At 43.3% G+C, this 21,435-nt stretch overlaps 3 protein-coding genes across 4 annotated transcripts; all 3 read right to left on the reverse strand.

The window, feature by feature from the left end:
- Positions 1 to 861: 861 nt before the first annotated feature.
- Positions 862 to 6,920, reverse strand: LOC117851525 (mitochondrial intermediate peptidase, mitochondrial). 2 transcript variants are annotated; one of them, XM_034733352.2, is made up of 17 exons: positions 6,551 to 6,920; positions 6,370 to 6,451; positions 6,223 to 6,275; positions 6,081 to 6,135; positions 5,737 to 5,875; positions 5,599 to 5,653; positions 4,563 to 4,785; positions 4,278 to 4,373; positions 4,028 to 4,147; positions 3,781 to 3,906; positions 3,469 to 3,624; positions 2,785 to 2,901; positions 2,249 to 2,371; positions 2,066 to 2,133; positions 1,828 to 1,963; positions 1,562 to 1,727; positions 862 to 1,464 (listed from the first exon to the last, which is right to left on the reverse strand). In XM_034733352.2, exons 1-17 carry the CDS (start codon positions 6,694 to 6,696, stop codon positions 1,226 to 1,228), a joined length of 2,100 nt encoding a protein of 699 aa, XP_034589243.1. In that variant the 5' UTR covers positions 6,697 to 6,920; the 3' UTR covers positions 862 to 1,225. The 2 variants fall into 2 exon arrangements, with proteins under 2 accessions (XP_034589243.1, XP_034589244.1); XM_034733353.2 differs by having other exon boundaries at positions 6,370 to 6,474; positions 6,551 to 6,671.
- Positions 6,921 to 7,375: 455 nt separating this feature from the next.
- LOC117851527 (non-specific lipid transfer protein GPI-anchored 7) lies at positions 7,376 to 12,768 on the reverse strand. The gene is made up of 3 exons (XM_034733355.2): positions 12,342 to 12,768; positions 8,905 to 8,931; positions 7,376 to 7,772 (listed from the first exon to the last, which is right to left on the reverse strand). The coding sequence occupies exons 1-3, from the start codon at positions 12,649 to 12,651 to the stop codon at positions 7,669 to 7,671; spliced, it is 441 nt and encodes a 146-aa protein (XP_034589246.1). The 5' UTR covers positions 12,652 to 12,768; the 3' UTR covers positions 7,376 to 7,668.
- Positions 12,769 to 14,235: 1,467 nt separating this feature from the next.
- On the reverse strand, positions 14,236 to 18,992 carry LOC117851526 (uncharacterized). The gene is made up of 9 exons (XM_034733354.2): positions 18,480 to 18,992; positions 17,850 to 18,094; positions 17,672 to 17,756; positions 17,029 to 17,214; positions 16,590 to 16,760; positions 16,297 to 16,506; positions 15,028 to 15,199; positions 14,776 to 14,947; positions 14,236 to 14,690 (listed from the first exon to the last, which is right to left on the reverse strand). Exons 1-9 carry the CDS (start codon positions 18,789 to 18,791, stop codon positions 14,597 to 14,599), a joined length of 1,647 nt encoding a protein of 548 aa, XP_034589245.1. The 5' UTR covers positions 18,792 to 18,992; the 3' UTR covers positions 14,236 to 14,596.
- Between the last annotated feature and the right edge of the window lie 2,443 nt (positions 18,993 to 21,435).

The following is a 21,435-nucleotide window of genomic DNA, read 5'->3' on the forward strand; positions in this document are numbered from 1 at the left end:
AAGAGTCGGACCCTAAAATTAAAACCTCACGTTCACACCTTAAAATTTTGGAGAAATTGACCAAAATTTGTTGCAAATGAATTAGTTTGACAGTCCGCTACTTTGTGCAAAGTAGTGCGGCTGGACTTATATGTGGGCCCCGCGTCAAGAGTCGGACCCTAAAATTAAAACCTCGCGTTCACACCTTAAAATTTTGGAGAAATAAACCGAAATTTGTTGCAAATGAATTAGTTTAACAGTCCGCAATTCTGTGCAAAGTAGTGCGGCTGGACTTATACGTGGGGCCCGCTTCAAGAATCGGACCCTAAAATTCAAATCTCGCGTTCACACCTTAAAATTTTGAAGAAATTGACCAAAATTTGTTGCAAATGAATTAGTTTGACAGTCCGCTACTTTGTGCAAAGTAGTGCGGCTGGACTTATATCATGACCCCACGTCAAGAGTCGAAACGTGAAAGTTAAACCTATGAATTAAATCCATACAAATTCAAACAAAAAATCACTTTCAACCCGCCCCAACCCGCATTTCCGATATACCCAACCCGCCCCAACCCATTAGATACTAAAACCCATTTTAACCCATTCAAACACACCCCACGTCACAACCCACCCCATAAAACCCATTTCAACCCGCCCCACTAGCAGGCCTACTTACAATTTGAAACGGAGGAAGTACTTTGTTGCGTGTAAAGTTAATTGTAAACGGAGGAAGTACTTTGTTGCGTGTAAAGTTCTGGACGAACAACAGTTGGGCTGCCTGAGCTGTTAAGGAGCAATAACATAGGCAAGCTGCCGTCGCGGGGTATTTGGAAGTACCATGAATACGTCAACGACTGATATGGCTTACAACGAAAAAGAATAGTGATACGAACAGCACCGACTTTACTACGACAGCAGATTGTTCAGGTCGGTGAAAGGGAGCTGAGCTCGATTCCAATATCGTTTCCTTGTTTCCAAAAGACAAACAACGCATCAACTTTACCCTATGATGGGACGATCTACATCCAATTTCACAATAGGATCCTGTGGGGATAACCAATTAAATTCCTTGTCACCAGTCTCATACGAGTAAATCAGCTTGATCTGCAGCTAGCACCCTCCGTCGTGCCTGAGAGATCAAGCACCTGAACTCAGCACCTCCATGGCTTCAGGCTTAGTTCATCTTGCCCCATTAGTCCAGCTCAGTGTCATACAGAACTGTGACAGCCTCCACACTCAATGGTATTTCACAAACCAATTTCTTTGCATAAGGAACTAATGTCAGGGATTATTCCGGCGCCAGAGTTTCTAATGATGGCATCACCAGCAAAATCCTTCAGCAAGGACGATGGGTCCTTTGAGCCGCCATACCGCAAGAATTTCTCCCTAATGGCAGTGCCTGCACTGCGGGACAATGGGTCCTCTTGGCATATTTCTTGCCATATTGTTGTGGCAAAACATCGAGCATAAAGGTAACTGTAGTAGCCTGCAATAAAGTGACACAGTTAAACTAGCTTATATGTCTATGAGAAGTAGGGGATGCAAACAAGTTCATGGGACTAGAGCCCAGTCTGAAAACTTACCGGCACCATAGTTTATGAGATGGGTAAAGCGGGTATGCGAGTGCGTGCCTTCTGCACATTTCCAACTTGTATGCTTCCTTCTCAAATCAGCAACTGTGGAAATTGTGTCCATAGGCTTGGATGCTTGCTCCCCAAACAAGGTTAGGTCCTTTATAGAGTAGAAGATCTAGGAAAGGGAGCACGACAGCATTAAGTGAAGCAAGAAATATGACAAGGAAAAGAAAGGACCAATACTACTTTTGTAAGAACTGGAAATAAAAACAAACCTGCCGCTGGAGCTCAGTAGCAGGAAACATATTCCGAGAAGCATTTAGTGCCTTTACCAGCTTTTCTGGTATTGCATCTCCAGTTGTTTCATCTAGAGCAAATGTCTTCAGCACACGATAGTCCCATGCATAACATCTGCAATGTCAATGGAACTCAACTAATAGGTATAGAGGCTGCTAACCGAAAGAACTCTTTCTTTTTTTAACAAACAACTCTTATTTTGAATATCATACATACTCAAAGAGGTTTGAGGGAGTTTCAGCCACATCAAGAGCAACCCTAGTACCAGAGAAATGCTGATATTCCTGCATTCAAATATTAAAAAATAAAAACAGGTAATAAATGTTCTTGATAGCAGAGAATGAAGGGCAACCCTAGTACCATTGAAGAAGCCATTATTAAGAAGAACAAGCAAATTACCGTTCTTGATAGCAGAGAATGAAGGGCATGCCCAAACTCATGAAAAAGAGTTTCAACATCCCCATGGTTAAGCCTTGCAGTTATTCCACTAGAACTTGAGAAGTTGCAAACTAAGGCAATGATCTGAAAATCAACCATGGAGTGTCCATTGGAACTGAAGCAATTTTATGAATTTGAACTACAGCAATTTTCCATGACACATCCATTGATCTTTTTACATTTTAACATCCTTCAAAAATAATGTATATGCTAATGAAGCTAGAAGCTGCAACGGATGCTCCACATAAGCTATGTATCATGCTATCCGACTAGGAATATATTGAATTTCATATATTTAGTCTGATAAGCTGTCTAATTGCCGTGCATGACAGTTTTCGTTTAAAAACAACTTTGGGAAATAAAAAACAATAGCAAAGCTACCAAGCAAACCCTTGATTCTTTTAGCTACCATTTCCTTCTATGAAGCTTGATTGTAAGGAAATAGCTTCACACATTCTAAGCAACATGGAACAAACAATGAATAAGAGAACATTTACCGGAAGTTGGTAATTTGAGTCCGACAATTTCCGTCCCCCTTGGACAGCAAAATGAGCACACCCTGGATACTTACCCTTCCTGGAGTAGAGATCAAGATACATGAATCCTAAATCACCCTGCTCATTAGACATGGTTTACTTTAGTTACTTTGTTCCCAGAAAATATAAGAATAAGTTGAAAATACGGTGCAGGGTGCACTATGTCCTAGTAACTGGGATCTTGATTAGCTTTCCCCTAAGCACTTAATTTTTCATGAAATTTGCATGGTTACAAACAACAAGAACTGACAACAAACATAGAACGTTACTAATGATCATCAATAGCCATTACAGGTTACACAGTGTATAACCTCACTATCAAGCAGTCTAATTCTAGCCATGAAGTTCCAAATCGTCTACTTAGACAAGAGGAGCACCAACGGGGCAAGACACGTAAAAAAAGATCGTCATTCAGGCTGCCAACTAGGATGTGAGCCTTAATTTACAATTTGCCATTTGAATTTAGTGACGAAAAGCAAAAAAAAAAACAAGGTGTTGATGCCAGCATTTGCATATTCCCAAGAAATGCAGTTCTTTTGATATATAAGTTGAGCACATAGAAATAACTGAAGCAGAGAAGCTGAGGGTGTTTTTCTAGTTTTGTTGCAAAATTATCATTTAAAAGCATGCTTGCCATGCTTGTACCTCATCAGGATGACAGAGTGAGAGCTTTATCACATCTGGATGCCATGACTCTCCATCCCTCATGGGAATCTGATGGAATGTGGCACCAAATAATGATTCAACCAGCACATTCAGACCTTTTAGGCATTGTGACAAGGGAAAGTATTTTGCAATAACCTGATAGATGCAAAAAAAAAAAAGGTGTCAATATTGTTATTAAAAAAAGTAAGCCTACACTCTAAAGGTATGCATCCAGTGTATGCCAAACCGGTGTTTGAATTAGCTTTAGGTACAGTTCATTCATCTCTGAGATGTTTATCAGTTAGCACGTACTGAAGCATCGAGGTTGTGTACAGATGATTTCATCATTCCAATGAAGTAATCTTCATCCCAGGGTTCAAGATCAGCACTCTTTTCATTACAAATTCTTCTCTTGAAATCCTTAATAACATTAAATTCCTGCTTAAGAGAAGTTATAGAGAGATAGAGATGGATTATTGAATTTAATGATGCATAACAACATATAGATGTATAGAACATAACAATGCATAATGCCAAATTAAGTTGAATCCATTCGTACCTCATCAGCTTTATGCCTAACAATGTTACTCAAATCTCCAAGAAATGACATAACTACATCAGCTGATGCAGCCATGTTAGGACGAATAGCAAAGTCAGCATACGATTTGCATCCCATAGTCTGTAGGGTCATGAACAAGGAAAAAATATGTAATTATCTAGGGCTGTTGCGCCGGTTGCACTTCTAATCAATGCTATGATAATGGACTAATAAAGGCAAAAAACTTCACAATATGAAGAAACCGCAATACCTTTGCAAGCTCATCACGAGCATCTATAAGTTCATTAAGAACACCAATATTTTCTCGAGGTTCAGAGTTCCCAACAATGTATACCTGTTTCCTGACCTTTGGAAAATTCGAAATATTTAGATTGACACTGTCACTGGATAGGTGATATGCAACTGTACATAACAGATAAAGTAATTGAATCAATCAAGAGGGAAACTGGGTGGTGACATAAGAAATCTAAATATTGTTCAATGCTATTGATACATCTTTATCTGTGACACAAAAAATGGCTCTATGAATACTTACTTCCTCATCAGAAATCCATCTCAGTGCTGATGATAGATTTCCTGAGTCTGTTACAATCCTTAGACCCTTTTGCTTTGCAGTGCTCATCCGGTTGCTTTGCTTCTCAAAACTTCCAGAATTAGATCGGTAAACAGACTTGAAATGAGGTTGCATGTTTCTTGGGACCCGTGAAGCTGGGTATACATCCACAAAACCTGGTTTGTTCATTACATTTTCACTGAACCTGGTACAGGAAAAAGAAGTAAGTTTGCACTGGATACAAACAGTTCACTCCATCTAGCAGTACCAATTGGCAGGCTCAACATAAACTGCAAAGCAACTAGTCAATTCAATAAAAGGAGCACTGTACAACGAAGCTAAAGCGATAGGGCATCCACAAAGGAGATATAAACTGTCCATAAAAGGTCCTAGTAAAACAAATAGAGTTCCACTGGGCAGTTTAGAGCGCTACTTGGCTGACAATGAGATCAACTAGTTGCATGCATGGTAGGTGTGCAATAGAGCACAATACTTGAGAATTAACCAAACACTCCATTTCTCATTTTTCAGCAATACAGGAAAAACAAAAGCAACAACAATTTTGTTCAATAAATGCATGATTAACTGATCACATATACTCCTTAACCTGGTACTCAACTTAATACATGCCACCTAATTGCTTGTATTAAGAACATCAAGATAATTGAGCATTTAGAGAAAAAAGAGTTTTATCCCAGTACGTTTTAGCACTGGAACAATAAGAGTCATCTAGTAGATCATTCATAAACATCTCAGTTATCTTTCAGAAGTCAGCACAATTGGCAAACAAGCGAGCAAAAATCAATTTCTAAAAGCAGAAGAAACTCAAGGGTCGGTCCTAGCATCAATAATTTTAACATACAGACAGGTAGCCAGCAACTCAAGTAATTAAACAATGAAATTGCTTGCCAATACGCAGCCTGAAAACATAGAACTAACACAGATTGTGAAGTAGTTCAACTTCAACAGAAAAGATGGTAAAGACTATCAACAGCAAGTGTCCAATTGATGTACCTACTTTCTACCCAGCTGGGCAATCTCAAGGTTCAGCTGATTAACACGCTCAAGTTTATCTGCCAAAGAAAGAGAACCATGCTTTAATTTAACAGTCACAGTTATGAGAAGAGACAGAGTAATATAAATTTCAGTTGGCAACCTTCAGGAAGATGGATCCCTCCCTTTTCAAAGTCAATACGCAAGGTAGTTGCTGCTCTTCTAGCTTCCTCCGTCAGCAGGACACTTTCACCCTCAGCTTTTAGTATAGCATTGTATAAAGTAGTGTTGGTATTCAGGTACTGCAATGAGTTACAGAAATCAAACTGTTACTCCAAATTGACCATTTAATCTAACTTTGGGCTTTTCAATTAGCTACAGGATTGCAAAGTTTCAAAATGATTATTTTCAACTTATCATCATAAGTATGCAAAGATGTACATTGTTTAAGTTGCTATAAAACAATACTCCAAGTCCACCTGAAGCAACGCCAGCTGTTAAGCTCACCTGAAGATGCTCATAAATCCTCATTGACGCCTTATCTGCCTCCTCCACAAATTCCCTGGCACGCAAGCATATCCATTTAATTCAAACCTGGAAACACATTGCCTCCCAGCACCAAATTGAATAAGAAACCATCACAACCCACCTATCAGGGTGTGTATTCCTGCACAGCTCCGCCGAATCAATGACCGTGCAAACCTAACCACACCATCGTAACCTTGATACATCAGCTACGCCATACAAATGCAAATAGAATGGATCAAAAGCCAATAGCAGAAACGGAGTAGATTACGGTATTGGAAATCTCGTCCATGGCGCGGACAATCTCAGGGGATGACGGCAGCCGCGCGACGTGTGCGACGAGCTCGTCTGACCTGCGAGTTCAAGCAAACATTCACTGAGGGCTAGCGGCTGCTGGATGGTTTTGGGCAGGCTAGCAGTGAGGCTAGTGAGCGCTCAGGTTTCCCCCTTACCGCTGGATGGCGTCGTCGACGAAGCGGCGGAAGCCCTTTGCCGTGCGCAGCACGTCGAAGCCATACAGTCCCGTCTCCGGCTTCTCCGACACCGTGGAGAACGCAGCCGCGGCGCCGCGACGGATGGCGGCGGCGCGAGAGAGCATTGCGGCGGGCGCTCAGTTGATCAGCTCTGAGGTTACTTTAGGGTTTCTACTCGTAGATTGTACCGACAGGGATACTCCCCTCGCTGGCCTCCGTCTCCGCCGCCGCCGCCGCAACCGCTCGCCGGAGCTTTCGCTGCTCGGGAGCGGCAGCGAGGGGATGGGGAGGAGCCGTGGAAATGGAAGTAACTGCAAAATGAAACTGTTCGAGGGTGCTTACGCAAAAGATCGCTTCGCCGTTTCCTTTTGTTCGATCACGGCCGCCTATAGCTGATCGAGCGGTCAGAATAACTCCAGTTCGGGTCGCGATTATTGATCGCGTTCCAAATTCTGAGGGCTCAAACGGAAACAAAGAATAGTACGAGGGCCTCCTGCTAAAACATCCTCCAGTTCCCTACGTTCTTCGATCTGGACCGCGTAAGCCGTATCGGACGGCCAAGAGAAACCCTTAACCGGGCCGCCGAACAAAACACGGCTAGCAGGACCCCTCCGCCCCTTCACCTCGCCGTCGCTTGCCGGAGCCCGGAGCACTGCCGCTAGCCGGACGACAGATCCCTCCTCCCCGGTATCCGCCGCTCCGGTCATCAATCATCCCTGGTATCCCCAACTTCCTCCTGGTGGAGAACATTTGCCTCAACATCTCCACCGCAGCTTTCATTGTATGACTGTAGTGGCTGCTTCGTGCTCCAAATCAAGGTTATTCGTGTTGGTGAATAGCAATGCTGATTCATTACATGGTACAAAGAATTTTTGATTTTATTATCTATATCTATGTCTAATAAAGAACAATGAAGAAACCAATGAGAAATCACGGTTCAGGTACATCACTCTACTGGCTGATCACATCAATACACAGCAAAACAAATGTTGATTGTATCTTAACACAGCCATAGCATCACCGTCTCAGAAGATCGTAACAATTAATCATCTACGGCGGGATCAAACAAACATTATCTGGTAATAGCATGCTTGATCTTATGCCAACACAGCCCACAAAGCTAGGAACAAGCTCATCAATCCTGGGAAACCGACTGACAGAGTGCGATGACCGGAGTTCTTGCCACCACCTGATGGAGAACCTGCAAAAACGAAGAGTTTGTGAGATCAAAAGCTCATTGCCTCGTTGCAGTTTGGAATCATTGAGGTTTAAACAAGGGCTCTTCATGTTTGAAATCAAGTTGCAGTTCGACATATGATGTGATCTAATTCAGATAAAGAAGCTTATTTAATATACTAAGGAAGCTCCATTTATAAACATTGAAACGTACTGTACAACTCAAAAACTAGTTTGGGTACAAAAGTTTGATAATTCCAGTGCAGAATCAGAATTCTTTGGGGGACACTGAACCACTGCTTCAAACTTCTGAGGCATAAGAGATGGAACAGATACTGACAAGATTTACTATAAGGATTCAGCTAGATACTTCATAGAAAATTCGAAAGTGTGGCAACTAGCATATAAAGCAACATCACTGAAACACTATGAGCGTCACTCTGTTAGGCAGGCCCAACAGATTGTTAATAGTCCCATTTTAGCACAAACTGTTCATGTGAAGCATTGCTGGGCCACCATCAATTATGCTAAAACTATACGCCTAGCATAGTGCTCTACTGATCTATGGAGTAGTTGTTTGGTAGCAATGCTACCATCACTTTAAATAAGCAGGCAGCAATTCCTACTCTGCAATGCATTTATTATCTGTTTCATAAGCTGGTGGATCCCTGTGACCATGCCCAACCATACACATACAGCAGCAATTCAATCTGCAAATGAATGCACTACATTGTTGCCAATAGTAATCCTTGGGACCATGCCTAACCATACAGAAACTTTAAGCATGCTAGTGCATGTTGTTGTTTTTCACTTGGTTAGGGATCAATTTGAATGTGCTTCAACATAAGTTCAGTAATCTCTGAAAAAATTTCTAACTCAATCTGGGCGTACTCAATTATAAAAGAGTAGCTTTTCTTTTTACATATATGACTTGAATCAATTTTCCCTGAAGTCCCACTTGAAATTTCATAACATGGAAGCTTTTTTTATGAAAAAGGAGTAGCTTTTCTTTCTACATATACGACTTCCCTGAAGTCCCACTTGAAATTTCATAACACAAGAAGCTCTTATTTGGTAACTAACGAAGTTTCAGTTAGCTATATTCATACAACAAGTATTGTAACTAAGCAAGAAAGGGGGATGAGCACTATAGTTACCTGGATGAGACTGTGTAGGAGCAAGGCCTGTAAAATTGAAATTTTAAGACATTTATCAGAAAAGTATCCAAAAATATATATACAAATTATTCAAAGAAAAGACTAGCTAGTTGAAGTAGAATAAAAATCATGGAACCCTATGAAGTTACACATACAGCATGAAAGTTCTGAACAAAACACAAGTCTATTTCATCAGGTCAAACTAGATTTGTAAATATTATCCTGGATTTTTTTTTGAAGTAAAATACTGTCCTAGATCTCTATTATGGAAAATTAGTCATCCAAGACTGGACTCAGAATACAGCACACCTAGTACCAAAGTGCAAGGTTTGTTATGTGACTTTCAGAGTTGAATTAATGAATTCTGAAACCCAACGAAATTACACGTACAGCACGAAAATTCTATACAAAACCAGGATCTATTACATCGGATCAAACTAGATATTTTCTGAATGGGCTTGTAAATATTATCCTGGATTTCTACTACACCAAATTGGTCATCCAAGACTGAGCTGAGAGGCTAAGATCATGGTATTTTAATGGAAGACAAGGTGGCACGTGGCTAGAAGCTCATCACGGGGCAGACTGGGGAAGCATATGGCATCTCTAGTTTTTATGCCTCCGAGACTCCTGGTAGAGTTGCTCTGGAAATTAATGGGGAGAGAGGGGAGTTCTTCAGAAGTTTCAAGGGTCTTAGGCAAGGTGATCCGCTGTCACCTCTCCTTTTTAACATTGTAGCGGATGCTCTATCTGAGATGCTAAATGCTGCCAGTAGAGGGGGTTCCATAGAAGGTCTAGTGCCACATTTGGTGGTGGGAGGGCTGACCCATCTTCAGTACACAGATGATACTATCATTTTCCTGAAGAATAGTGACAGTAATTTGTGCAACCTGAAATTCATTTTGTTCTGCTATGAGGCAATGTCAGGGATAAAAATAAACTATAATAAGAGCGAGATCTTTGTTATGGGGATTGACTCTGAGGCGCATGGAAGGATCGCAGATATAATGAACTGTAGAGTGGGAAACTTTCCAATTACATACCTAGGGTTGCCAGTGAGTGACTGTAAGCTAACAAAGGCTCAGTTGAATTATGTAAATGAGAATGTGAAAAACAGATTGGGGACTTGAAAGTGTGACACGCTCTCCTCAGGAGGCAAATCAATTTTGATACAATCCAGCCTGTCCAACATCCCGTTATACACCATGGGTGTCTATGTGCTCTATGAAGGTAATTATCAACAACTGGATTCAATCAGATCCCGGTTTTACTGGCAGGGCACTCAGAAAAAGAGGAAATACCACATGGTTAGATGGGAGGCGCTGAGTAGACCTAAAGACTTTGGGGGCCTAGGTTTTACAGATGTCAGGGCAATGAGGGCCTGTTTGCTTGCATTCCTGGCTCAGGCAGCTAGCGCCAGGCAGGGGCATCCAACCGCAGGCAGTCAAAATCAACGGCCTGGGTTAACTGCCTGGACCAGGCAGCAAGATGCAGGCAACAAGCAAACAAGCCCTCAAATGTTTTCTTGCTGTGTAAATGGATTCATAAACTAGAAAGAGGGGATGACAGTATCTGTTGTGAAATGCTAAGGAGAAAGTACTTGGGTCAGAAAAGCATTTACCAAATACAAAGAGTGTCAGGGTCCCAATTTTGGAGAGGGCTGCTTGAGATTAGAGAGTGGTATGGGCGGGGGAGAATTGTGAAGGTGAAGAGTGGGTTGCAAACTAGATTCTGGGAAGATCCCTGGATAGGGGAATGCCCTCTAAAGATAGAGTTTGATAAGCTTTTTCAAATTTGCTCAGAGCCAAATGCTTCTGTGGCTGATATCCAGAGGGGAGGGTTTTGGGTTATTAGCTTTAGAAGGTCACTGTATCCCGAGGAGCTAGAGAAGTGGCATGAGCTGCAAACAATTTTAGAAGAGGTGCACTTAGTGGAGGGGAGGGATGAAATTACATGGGCGCTGGAAAATTTACTACAAGATCCCTGTACAGGGAACTAACCTTTGGAGGGATTAGGGATGAACAAATGATAGATGTTTGGGCCTGCAGAGTCCTCCTGAAAATTCAATTTTTTATGTGGATGGTGTTCCATGACAAAATCCAGTCAGCCGTGCAATTGAAAAAACGTAACTGGTCTGGTGAGGTGAACTGCAAATTATGTAGCTTACCTGAAACCACGGATCACATCCTTTTTCAGTGCCCAGTTGCAAACTTCCTCTGGACTTTCCTGAGGGATGCACTTGGCTAGGATTTTACGCCGGTGTTCTGTGCTGATATTTTTGAGAGGCTCTTGAAAGATAAAGCAGCTAGATCAAGGAGGCTTCTACTCTTTATTTGTGCAGGTGCGATGTGGGCAATCTGGAAGACCCGGAATGATATGGTCTTCAACGACAAACTGGTGGCTTCCCCCACGGTCGTGGTGCATAAGATGATGGGACAGCTCAAATACTGGAAGCCTATGCAGAAGAGGATCGATGCCGAGAAGACTGAAGAGAGCATAAACAAGATAATGGCTGCTGTTGGGGCCCTGGAGTGAAAGGCCATCAGATGATGCTGTTCTCCCTTGTAACTGTGGAGCAAGGTTCTAAATCTCCCACTATAGCTGCCGCTATGGTCCGCTATAGCTATTTGAGGCATGGTACCGCTATTTGTATTCATGTACAACTTAGCTGCTATAGCCTCATTTAGCTCCGCTATTAGCTGTTTTAGAGTGCTATCGCTAAACCTCTTAGCCTGCTATTTAAAACATTGTTGTGGAGTAGTCCGCTAGTTTTTCTTACTCTTAGAGGGGTGGTGGCTTTAGTGTTTTTTGCTGTTGGTCCAGCTTTGTGTTGTCGTCGGTCTGTTGCCTCCAGGTAAGGTTTACCTGCGAGCTCCTTTTGGTTAGAGGTGTTTCGGGCTGCTTTTCTATGAAGAGGTTTTAGAGTTGGTGTTCTTTGCTTAGCACTCTTTAACTGTAAAGCTGGCGTCCCCAGCAAAACGGTTCGTCCAAAAATTTAACCCTGTTAAGCTTTCTCATAAAGCTGGGCTATGCCTTTGGTCCAAAAAAAATGCCTCCGAAACTCTTAGCGACACGGATCACGGAGCTCATTTGAATTTTCACATCTACTAGATGTTTTCCCACTGCTGCCTTTGACCTGATGGCGACGGCAACTGAAAACCAACTTGCCTACGCCACTAGCAACAAACGCGGAAACGCAAGTCACGGGCCCTTTGCACACCTGTCCGGCCTTGTGTTGCTGCCTGATTAATCGATTGCATCTAGTCTATCTGATGCCTACTTGCGCAAATCGATCACTGAACATGCAAATTGATAGCTAAAGATGCTTGCTTTAATGATTGTTCTAACTGATCACTGCAAATTGGATGCTGGAAAATCACATCTGAAAGGTAAAAGAAGAACATTTGTTCGGCGCAGGAAAATGAAAGGAGAGTTACCCTTGCAGGCCTCAGTGGTGTCGCTGAGGCCGCAGCGCTTGGAGACGCCGAGGGCTTGGGTGACGTTGATGTTGAAGGCCTTGAAGATCTCCGGCGAGGCGTAGAGCCCGCAGAGGCACTTCAGCTCGTTCTGGACGGCTTCCTTGATCGGGCCGCAGCAGGTGTCCGGCGGCATCCCCGTCGTGTTTATGTACGGCGCACACGGCGCCAGCTTCGCAGCACAGTCCGGCGTGCTCGACGTCTGCGCCGCCGCGGGAGGCGCCAGCACGCCCATCACCGCCACGACCGCCACCGCCATCCACGTCGCCATCTTTCTTCTCCGTGTAGTGTGGGCTGCCTCCTCTTCTCCCCCCTTGCTGCTGCCCTTTTTTTTTTTCGTTTTGGGAAGGGCGAGCAGAGCAGGAGGGAGGTGCCTTCTTTATTAGTGCTGACTAGCCGGTAGGTGTGCTTGGGCGGTTTCCCATCTGGAGAGACCATTCAAAGGTGTGTTTTGTATGGAATATTCAATGGTGGTTTTCTAAATTTCATTCCCTTTTGGTATTTTGACAGTTGGCAAATTATAGCGTATCATCTTTTCTATAATGGAGTTATTATTGGAAAATGGCAGGTCGGGATTTTTAAATGCCTTTACTAAATCTCTCATGTGAGATTTTGTTTTTCATATTATACACAATTTGTGTAAAGAGCTTTACGGCCAAAAAAAAACGTGTGTTAGCTAGATTTGCGTAGTGATTTGTTGGCTTTTATTAGGTCGACAAAAGCAACGCCACAAATAATTGCAAAAATCCCAAAATGGAGCGATACAAGAGTCTTATTTCGGAAGATGCATAGGTATTTACCTAAAATGCGGTCATCATGTGATAGAATTGCTGGATTGGAGCTAAATTGCTGTTTTTGTAGCCCAACGGCAAATTGCCAAATTCCTTTTACTTTAATTGAATTTTGAATGTAATATGATCCTAGGTCAATAATATCTGCATGAAAGAGACTGGGATGTTGTTAGCATCTGACAATAAACAGTTGCGTCAAACCAACTGGCTGATAATAAGGATTAAAGAAAGCAAAGCATCTCCGTCTATTGTTTCGAGAAAAAAAATGATCTCTGTCTATTCTGCAGTGGCTGGGCCCGGCGGCTGTTTAGTACTAGCCCAACACAGGCTCTCAACTCTGACCTCTTGACAAGTCTTGCAACGAACTGCCACGGGCTCCAGCCTTCCAGGCGAAGTTGCCTCCGTGGACCGTGGACGCACTTGCCGGATCCGTCACCTGAATTTTTGTGCTCCGCGACAAGTGTGAAACAGCAGAGACGCCGTGCTCGTGCCTGTGCCTTTGATTTCTACTAGAACGTTGATGATTCTCGTGTGAACATTTGATGTGACCAGTTGCGATTGCGCCCTTCCACTGAACAATTGTACCGGAAGGGGAAAGGGAGAGAACTATCGCTGAAGTGGCTACGACTCACAAATTTAGAATCGAGTTCACTTTTCTCAAATCAGCAAGGTAATGATTAAGAGATTAATACCATTGATTGTTCATGGATCAAACAAAGACTAGTGTCATAAAGGTTGCCAGCAAGTGCTGGCTCAGTTGATGAAACCAGAACTGACCTGACATGGCAGTCCTGTGTGGCCCCAAAATGAATTTGGAAAACAACACAACTTCGACTGCAAAAGCTAGCCCCAAAATGAGAACTGCAGCCCTGCTAGCAGTAGCAGAAAAATATGATGGTGCCGCAAACCACATCATCGCATTCGCATACCACGACACAGAACTTCAATCATACAATACTTGCAAATCAATACATCTATAGCATTGCAGCAATCCAGCAACTTCATCCATAATCGCGGTATACTTAAAAGATATGGTATCCATGACAGATTATCACTCTGTCCTGTTGCATATAAAAATTACCTTATCAGCTTCAATCGTTACGAGTACTGTAGCTGTTGCAAGCGAAATAATTAACAGGTACAAGCTGCACTACAATAGGAAGGGAAATTTTTCCTCTCTAATCAGGGGGCATCCAAAGCAGCTCTAAGAAAATACATGATGTTTTTGTATCTGAAGCATCAGACTAAAACCCAGTACAGTTCATCAAGCTCTACTTCTCAAGTAATTAAGTTTGAACATGTGCAAAGAACTACCAGATTCTTCCCCCGAAAAATTGCTCCAAAGATAAGGATTAGTTCGCAACATTCTGATCTCTGTTAAGCAAAAAGACCGGCCATGGAAGGCTACACAATGACCACTGCCACTCATTCATGCTGCTCATATATTTGCATGTAGGCTTCTGAAAGAGCTACCATCTGAGGGAGAGTCTCAGTAACATGGAGATCCTGCATCTCATACCTGAGGTGACGATTATCAAACAATTAAATCGGGGCTACCATATTTACACTCATAAAAACAATTCCATGTTAGCTGAGGAACGTACCAGGCCTCTTCTGATTTCCGCTGAACAAATACTCTGTAGCATCCTTCGCCTGGCTTGCCGTCATGGACAATGTTCGCTATAAGGTCATACTTCGAACGTATCTTATGATTCTCTTTAGGCTTGGGTAATGGAATGTAATCCTTCAATTCCAAGTTCTTCACAGGAAAATTTACTGTCACATCAAATATTAAAACCTCTTAGAACAAGTAAGTTGCCAGCAACATGTATAATCAAGTGAGCACAAAATCTCACCTAGAGTAGGGTTTTTCTCAACGAAGAAGTTATTTTTGGTAAACCGTCGCATGTGAAGGATCAGATACTTTGGTAGTCTAGTGACTCGGTACCTCATCCGAGCAATGGATGGACGGACAACCTCTGTCACAGTCTCACCATCAAACTTCTTCAGTATGTTAAACAATGGTACCTGAACAGTATTGATAGATTTAGAGTTCTAATATACCCAGCCATAACAAACAAGAACAGAACATCTAATGCTTAAAAAAGCAGCACAGAAAGAAATGCCAAGGCTTCATAGGGTGTGTAAATTGAAGATATTCCTTCAGTAAATGTAATTCTAGAATAAAATCAGTTAGACGCTATGGAGGTGATCAACCATGAGACCCAAAAGCTCTAGGTGCAGCCTTTGCAGTTCTGGTGTTTGTACTAGCATACAGATACTCTGTAAGCATGCCCATGCTTCATGGAAATTTAAACGGAATGGCAAGGAGCAGATAGGAGTGTACAAAAGAACTCACACAAAAGACTGCAAGAGCAAGCATCTTTTGTACTGAACAAGAACAAAACTAGAAGCGCGGGGTTACACTAAGGGGGTGTTTGGCACACAGGGGCTAAAATTTAGCTCCTGTCACATCGGATGTTTGGACACTAATTAGGAGTATTAAACATTGGTTAATTACAAAAATAATTGCACAACCCCTAGGCTAAATCGCGAGACGAATCTATTAAGCCTAATTAGTCCATGATTTGACAATGTGGTGCTACAGCAACCATTCGCTAATGATGGATTAATTAGGCTTAATAGATTCGTCTCGCGATTTAGCCTAGGGGTTCTGCTATTAGTTTTGTAATTAGCTCATATTTAGTCGTCCTAATTAGCATCCGAACATCCGATGTGACAGGGCTAAAGTTTAGCCCCTGTCTCCCAAACACCCCCTAAGTTTGAAGCTCTCAGCATGACATTTATGTAACACATATTCTCGCAGCTCATCAAAAGATAATCTTATATGTAAGCCTTGAAGTGTAAGAAAATTGAGAAACACCCTCCCACAATGGTCCTAGCAATTCAGACATGGGAGCAAAGCCTCACTGACATGTTAAATACTCAAGCTAGTTGTAACTGTGTAACACACTAACACTGTTTACTTGGTTCTCACATCATCAATCCCAGAAATCTTAGTAGCACACATTATCATGCTAGAGTTCTACACCTATAAACATCAAGGTAAAGATCCACATGAGATTATAACCAAAAAAATACATCGGTACTTGTGCAAGACATACCTGTGGGATGATATTTTTCTCCATGGCGTCTTTGAAAAGAGGTGGAGGTGGTAGGTCAAGACCGAGCATCAAGAATGGCACCTTAGATGTTTCAGTGACAATACCATCTGTTCCAACCACTGAACTTGCATCACCATTCAACTCATCACCATCCTCCGTTTTTTCCATTATATGCTTCCTGTGAACCTCTTTAACAACTTCAAGTTCTCCCTGCAACAACAGTGATTTCAATATGACCATAATAAGTTGCTGAAGTGATATGAATTACGCAGTTTATATCCAGAAAAGCTAACCTGAAAGCAATCATGTATTATGCTTCTGTTTTTCTTCTTTGAGCTTTTTAGTTTCGCATGCAGTGTATTCAAAAGCCATGACATAAATTCCACAGGATCTGACTGTACACCGATCTGAAAGCGCTTGTTACTCGCTTTCATAACTGCTTGCAGAAACTCATGAGGGCTAACCTGAACAGAAAACAAGATGTCATGTTATTTGTTCAGAGATATGTGTTGACGTAAAGCGATGGAGCTGGATAGCAAGAATAGGGGGGCTAGCAAAATTATTTGGACTAAATACTAAAACATGCAGTAAAGTTCTTCTAAGTTCAAAGGTTTTAGTAGAGAAAACAGGATCATGAGAGGGGTCATGGCCCCTGCCAGCCCCCCTACTGGCTCCGTCACTGATGTAAAGGGATAGCACAAAACATGCTGCAAACTGATTTAACAAACTAACCTGGCCCTTGAAGTTCCTAGCATGCCAAATCTTGCGTGTCAATTCCCCAAAACGATGGACCAATGGTGATTTGCTATGCTGATAATTTTCAGGTATTAGAAAGAAATTTCTAAGAGGAGTAACTCTCATTAATGACTGTATTGTGACATTCACAAAATCAGTCTCCTTGATGTTGTTAAGACCAACCTGCAGAGCAGTAATTATTTAGATAAGATAAAAAGCATCAATAACCGAAGTCCTAGTTTACCAAATGCCTACAAATTCCCATGTGGGATAAGAGCGTATTCTTGAGATACGTCATAGTGGAATTCGTATAACAGAATAATACAATCAGACAAATCGACTGAAGAAAAAAAAGGTTCCATGAACAATCAGGTGTCCAGTTGTTTGTATGCAAGTCCACAGCATATTTAAGTTTCAGTTAGTAGCTTAGTACTGCAATGAATCATTAAAACTGCATTTGCTTGCTATTTCAGGTTACACAAACAAACAACTTTTCCAGAACTTAAAAAGATTTGATAAGAATTGGTGAAGGAATGATGCATAAAAAAGATCCCACTGCATAGCAAACAAAGTACAGCAGGTAAAACCATCCCACGGGGAGATCATCTAAGGGTCCTCAAGACAATTCTAGGGTACATACCATTCCAGGCAGATAATTGGAGCCATCAAGTGCTCTAGACCACTGCTTGTTCTTGTCAAGATTTAGAACCTGCTCTCTCGTGAACCTATCAGAACAGTATATCAATTAGCAACCTGAAACTGGCTGCCAAGCAATCAAGTGCTGTTGGAATGCAATGTTAGAAGCAATGGAGAAGCACCTTGGGTTGAGAACATGCCGAATATCTTCTAATGATGGATCATTTATCTCATATCCATCAGGAAGACAGTAAGCCCTCTCGGTTTGAAGATTAATGAACACATGATGGCCTGCTTCAAGACTGTGAGTATATGCATGAGATTTCAAGCCTCTTCCTTGGAAATACTTTCCACAGACCAAGCACGCGTACACATTCAAATTCGACAGGGAGATTGAACAGAACTTCTCAAAATCAAAATCAAGGACCTGCAAAGCAGCACAAAATGTACTCAGCCGTAAAGTACCATGAGAAGTAACTAAAAAATGTTACATGGACTAGATAGTTTACCAAGATGAACAGGCATAGGGCAGAGCTAAATATCAGGAGCTATTAGGATGCCAATCATAGTATTGGCATTCGCTCTATATTGTAGCTTAAACCATTAGGACATTTTAATCAGCTATGTTTCAGATGAAACAGGTTATATACATTTCGAGCACAATATCAGCAACTGGCAATTCGACAGCTACAACTATTAACTAGTACTTCGTATATCTCAGGTAACTTTTGAGCTGTGAACAAATGGAGCGTGTTAAACAAAGCTAATTCGCATCAAGCCACACCAAATTGACGCCTGAAATGTAAGTGTACCTGTCTGTTCACCGTGTCGAGGTAAGGGCAGTCACGGCGCAGCTCCACCTGCCTCGGCCTCCTCTCCGGAGCCCTCCTCACATCGTCCTCCTCATCGTCATCGTCCTCGCCCTCCTCCGCGTCCCCGTCTGCGCCACGACCATTTGCCTGGCCCCTGGCCACTTCCTCCTCGTCGTCATCCTCGTAGCTCGCGAGCCCCAGCAGCGAATCGCCCTCCGCGCGCGCGCGCTTCTCGGCGGCGCCCCCGTCGGCGAGCTCCTCCTCCTCGCGGTCGCGTTTGCGCGTCGGGGATGGTTGCTCGTCCGCGCCCATCGGCCGCGCCGGCAGGGGTCTAGGGTTTGGGGCGTGGAGGCGGCGAGGGTGAGGACGGAAGCGGGCGGCGACGATGGAGGGTGGATGCGTGGGCTAGGGTTTCAGAAGGACGAGGAGGCCGTAGATCGCCGTGGATGGGTGGCTGTCGTTAGAGGCGAAGCGACGACCGCCATGACTGTGAGGACGTTTCGCGAAAGTCCAGGACTTCAGGCTCATCACCGCCGCCTTCCCTCTTTCTTGAATTGAATTATCTGTATTCAAATTTTGAGTTATTTCAAATCAAGAATACATATCGATCCTCTAATTTCTATGAGGTGTACACAGTACATATATGTTTCCGACGAGTTCACCGAAAATTCCTAAATTCACACGGTGGTTCTTTAACTAAAGATCTAAGTGATGTGTAATTTATTGTTATTGTTTGCTTTTCTCTAAAGTCCACTCCGATTTTTTAAAGGAACATCTTGTTTGGATACGAGGTGCTAAAATTTAGCAGAGTCGCATCGGATGTTCGGATGCTAATTAGGAGGACTAAACATGAGATAAGTACAAAACTAATTGCACAGATGGAGTCTAATTCACGAGACAAATCTATTAAGATTAATTAATCCATCATTAGCAAATGGTTATTGTAGCACCACATCATCAAATCATGGACTAATTAGGCTTAATAGATTCATCTCGCGAATTAGACTCCATCTGTGCAATTAGTTTTGTAATTAGACTATATTTAATACTCTGTATCAAACATCTGATGTGACAGGTGCTAAAGTTTTAGCGGGGGTATCCAAAACCGCTTAGTCATCATGGAGCTTGAGTAACTCATGCAATGCAAACAAAATCATTCATTTTTTGCTGGAAAGAAGGGGAGATTTTGAATATGACAATTACGGTAGGGGTAGAAGTTTTTTCCTACACGTTAAGTCACGCTATCTCACTTGTAACGTGAAAACAAAATCACTTCTTCGTTTTCCCATGTACTCCCTCCGTTCTAAATTACAATCATTTTAATTTTATTAGATTCATAGATTTTATTATACACTTAGATATACCCTATGTTTAGATGCATAATATTACTTAGAAAATCCAAAACGATTAGATACTCACTTTGATTGGGAAAAAGAGGTGCTAAAATATCGAGTTGAAATTCGAAATTATTCAAGTTCAGCTTAAAACCTCATCTTGAAGCTTGGTGGGCTTAAACCACTGGGCTTGTACCATCCCCGTTCGAGAGTGTACTATCATGGGTTTAAACAGCTAGACCCATCAAATTCTGGAGTAAACTGGACAGCCCTTTTTACTCGATTTGAGCTTTGGGCCCTTAGTAATTTTGATGGGCCTTACGTTTTTTTAGAGAGTGAGGGGCCTAACGTGTGGCGGCTTTCCTAAACGTAAGGCCCATTTACGTTTAGGGAAGCACTCGAAACCGGGCGCTCGCCAACTTGGCATGCAAGCAACAACGAGACCGTGGTGGCACGGAAAACCTAAGGCAGATAGTTACTTGCCACATCGATGTTTTAAACCGTCCGATCCTGCCACCGCCGCCACCTCCTCTTCTTTGAGCGCCGCCACTACGGCCTGCGCCGCTGGGTAGGTTTGTTCGGAGGAGCGAGTGGGTGGTGGTCGAGGTCGGCGGGGTTAGGGTTTCGGGTTCCGAAGGTTCTCATGGCCACTGGCCTTAGAAAAGAAGGTCAGGGGCGGTGGAGGTGAGGCGGCACGGAGTGCCGCCGATCGGATGGGATCTTCAGTACGTGGGCGGCGGTCGACAATAGGGGTGACAACCATTGTGGGATTCGGAAGGGTAGGTAGAGGGAATGAGGCGGGCAGTGGGTGGGCGGCGCGGCCGCCGCTAGCCGGGGGAACGGAGGAGGGAGCGGAGGGAGGAAGAAGAAGATGATAACCTTAGTGGGCTCCTGGTGGGCTCCTAGCGTGGCTTCCGTGTGCCACGTTGGAGCTCCCGCGGTGGCATGGTCAACGACCCCGTTCCATCTCTTTCTTCTTCAGAGCAGAGTTTGTACGCAACACGCCGTTCTCGTAGACCACCGCCGTGGCTGGTACGAGATCTGGTCACGGAAAACACGGCTGAAACTGAACACCAAGCGAGCAGAGCTCCCCCGCCAAGTTTGAAAACTGAAAACCGAACCCGATGCGCCTGGGGATCCCAGCCAACGAGCACCCCATCGCCCTCGCAAGTCGCAAGACAGGAGCAGAGCAGGCGGCGGTTTCCTCTCGCCGGAGCGCGTGAAGAAAGCACGACCGGGACGCAACGTCCGGCCGGGCCGCACGCCCGCGCACCCGCGCGTGCAGCGACAACCGCGCCGTGCGCGCCAGCGACCCCCCGCGAGCGCGCCTCGGATCTGCCGAGACGTGCAGCGGATGCATGCATGGGCCTACCACGGATCCTGTTTGTTTTGTTTCGATGGATGATGAATCGGATCAATCCCGGCACTGAAAGGGAGGCCGAGTCTGATGATTAATCAAATGTGATGGCGGCGTTAATCCCCTGCTCGTAGTACTGACTCCTAGGTGCATTGGATGGACGGAGCCAGGTTGACCGGCCATTACGCCGTGTGCGTGTTTGTTACAACGATGCATATACAGATTTCCTTTTACTTTATCATGTTTATTATTATTTTCATTCGAA

This window comes from Setaria viridis, chromosome 4, assembly GCF_005286985.2.
Source record: "Setaria viridis chromosome 4, Setaria_viridis_v4.0, whole genome shotgun sequence".
Classification (NCBI taxonomy): Eukaryota; Viridiplantae; Streptophyta; class Magnoliopsida; order Poales; family Poaceae; genus Setaria; species Setaria viridis.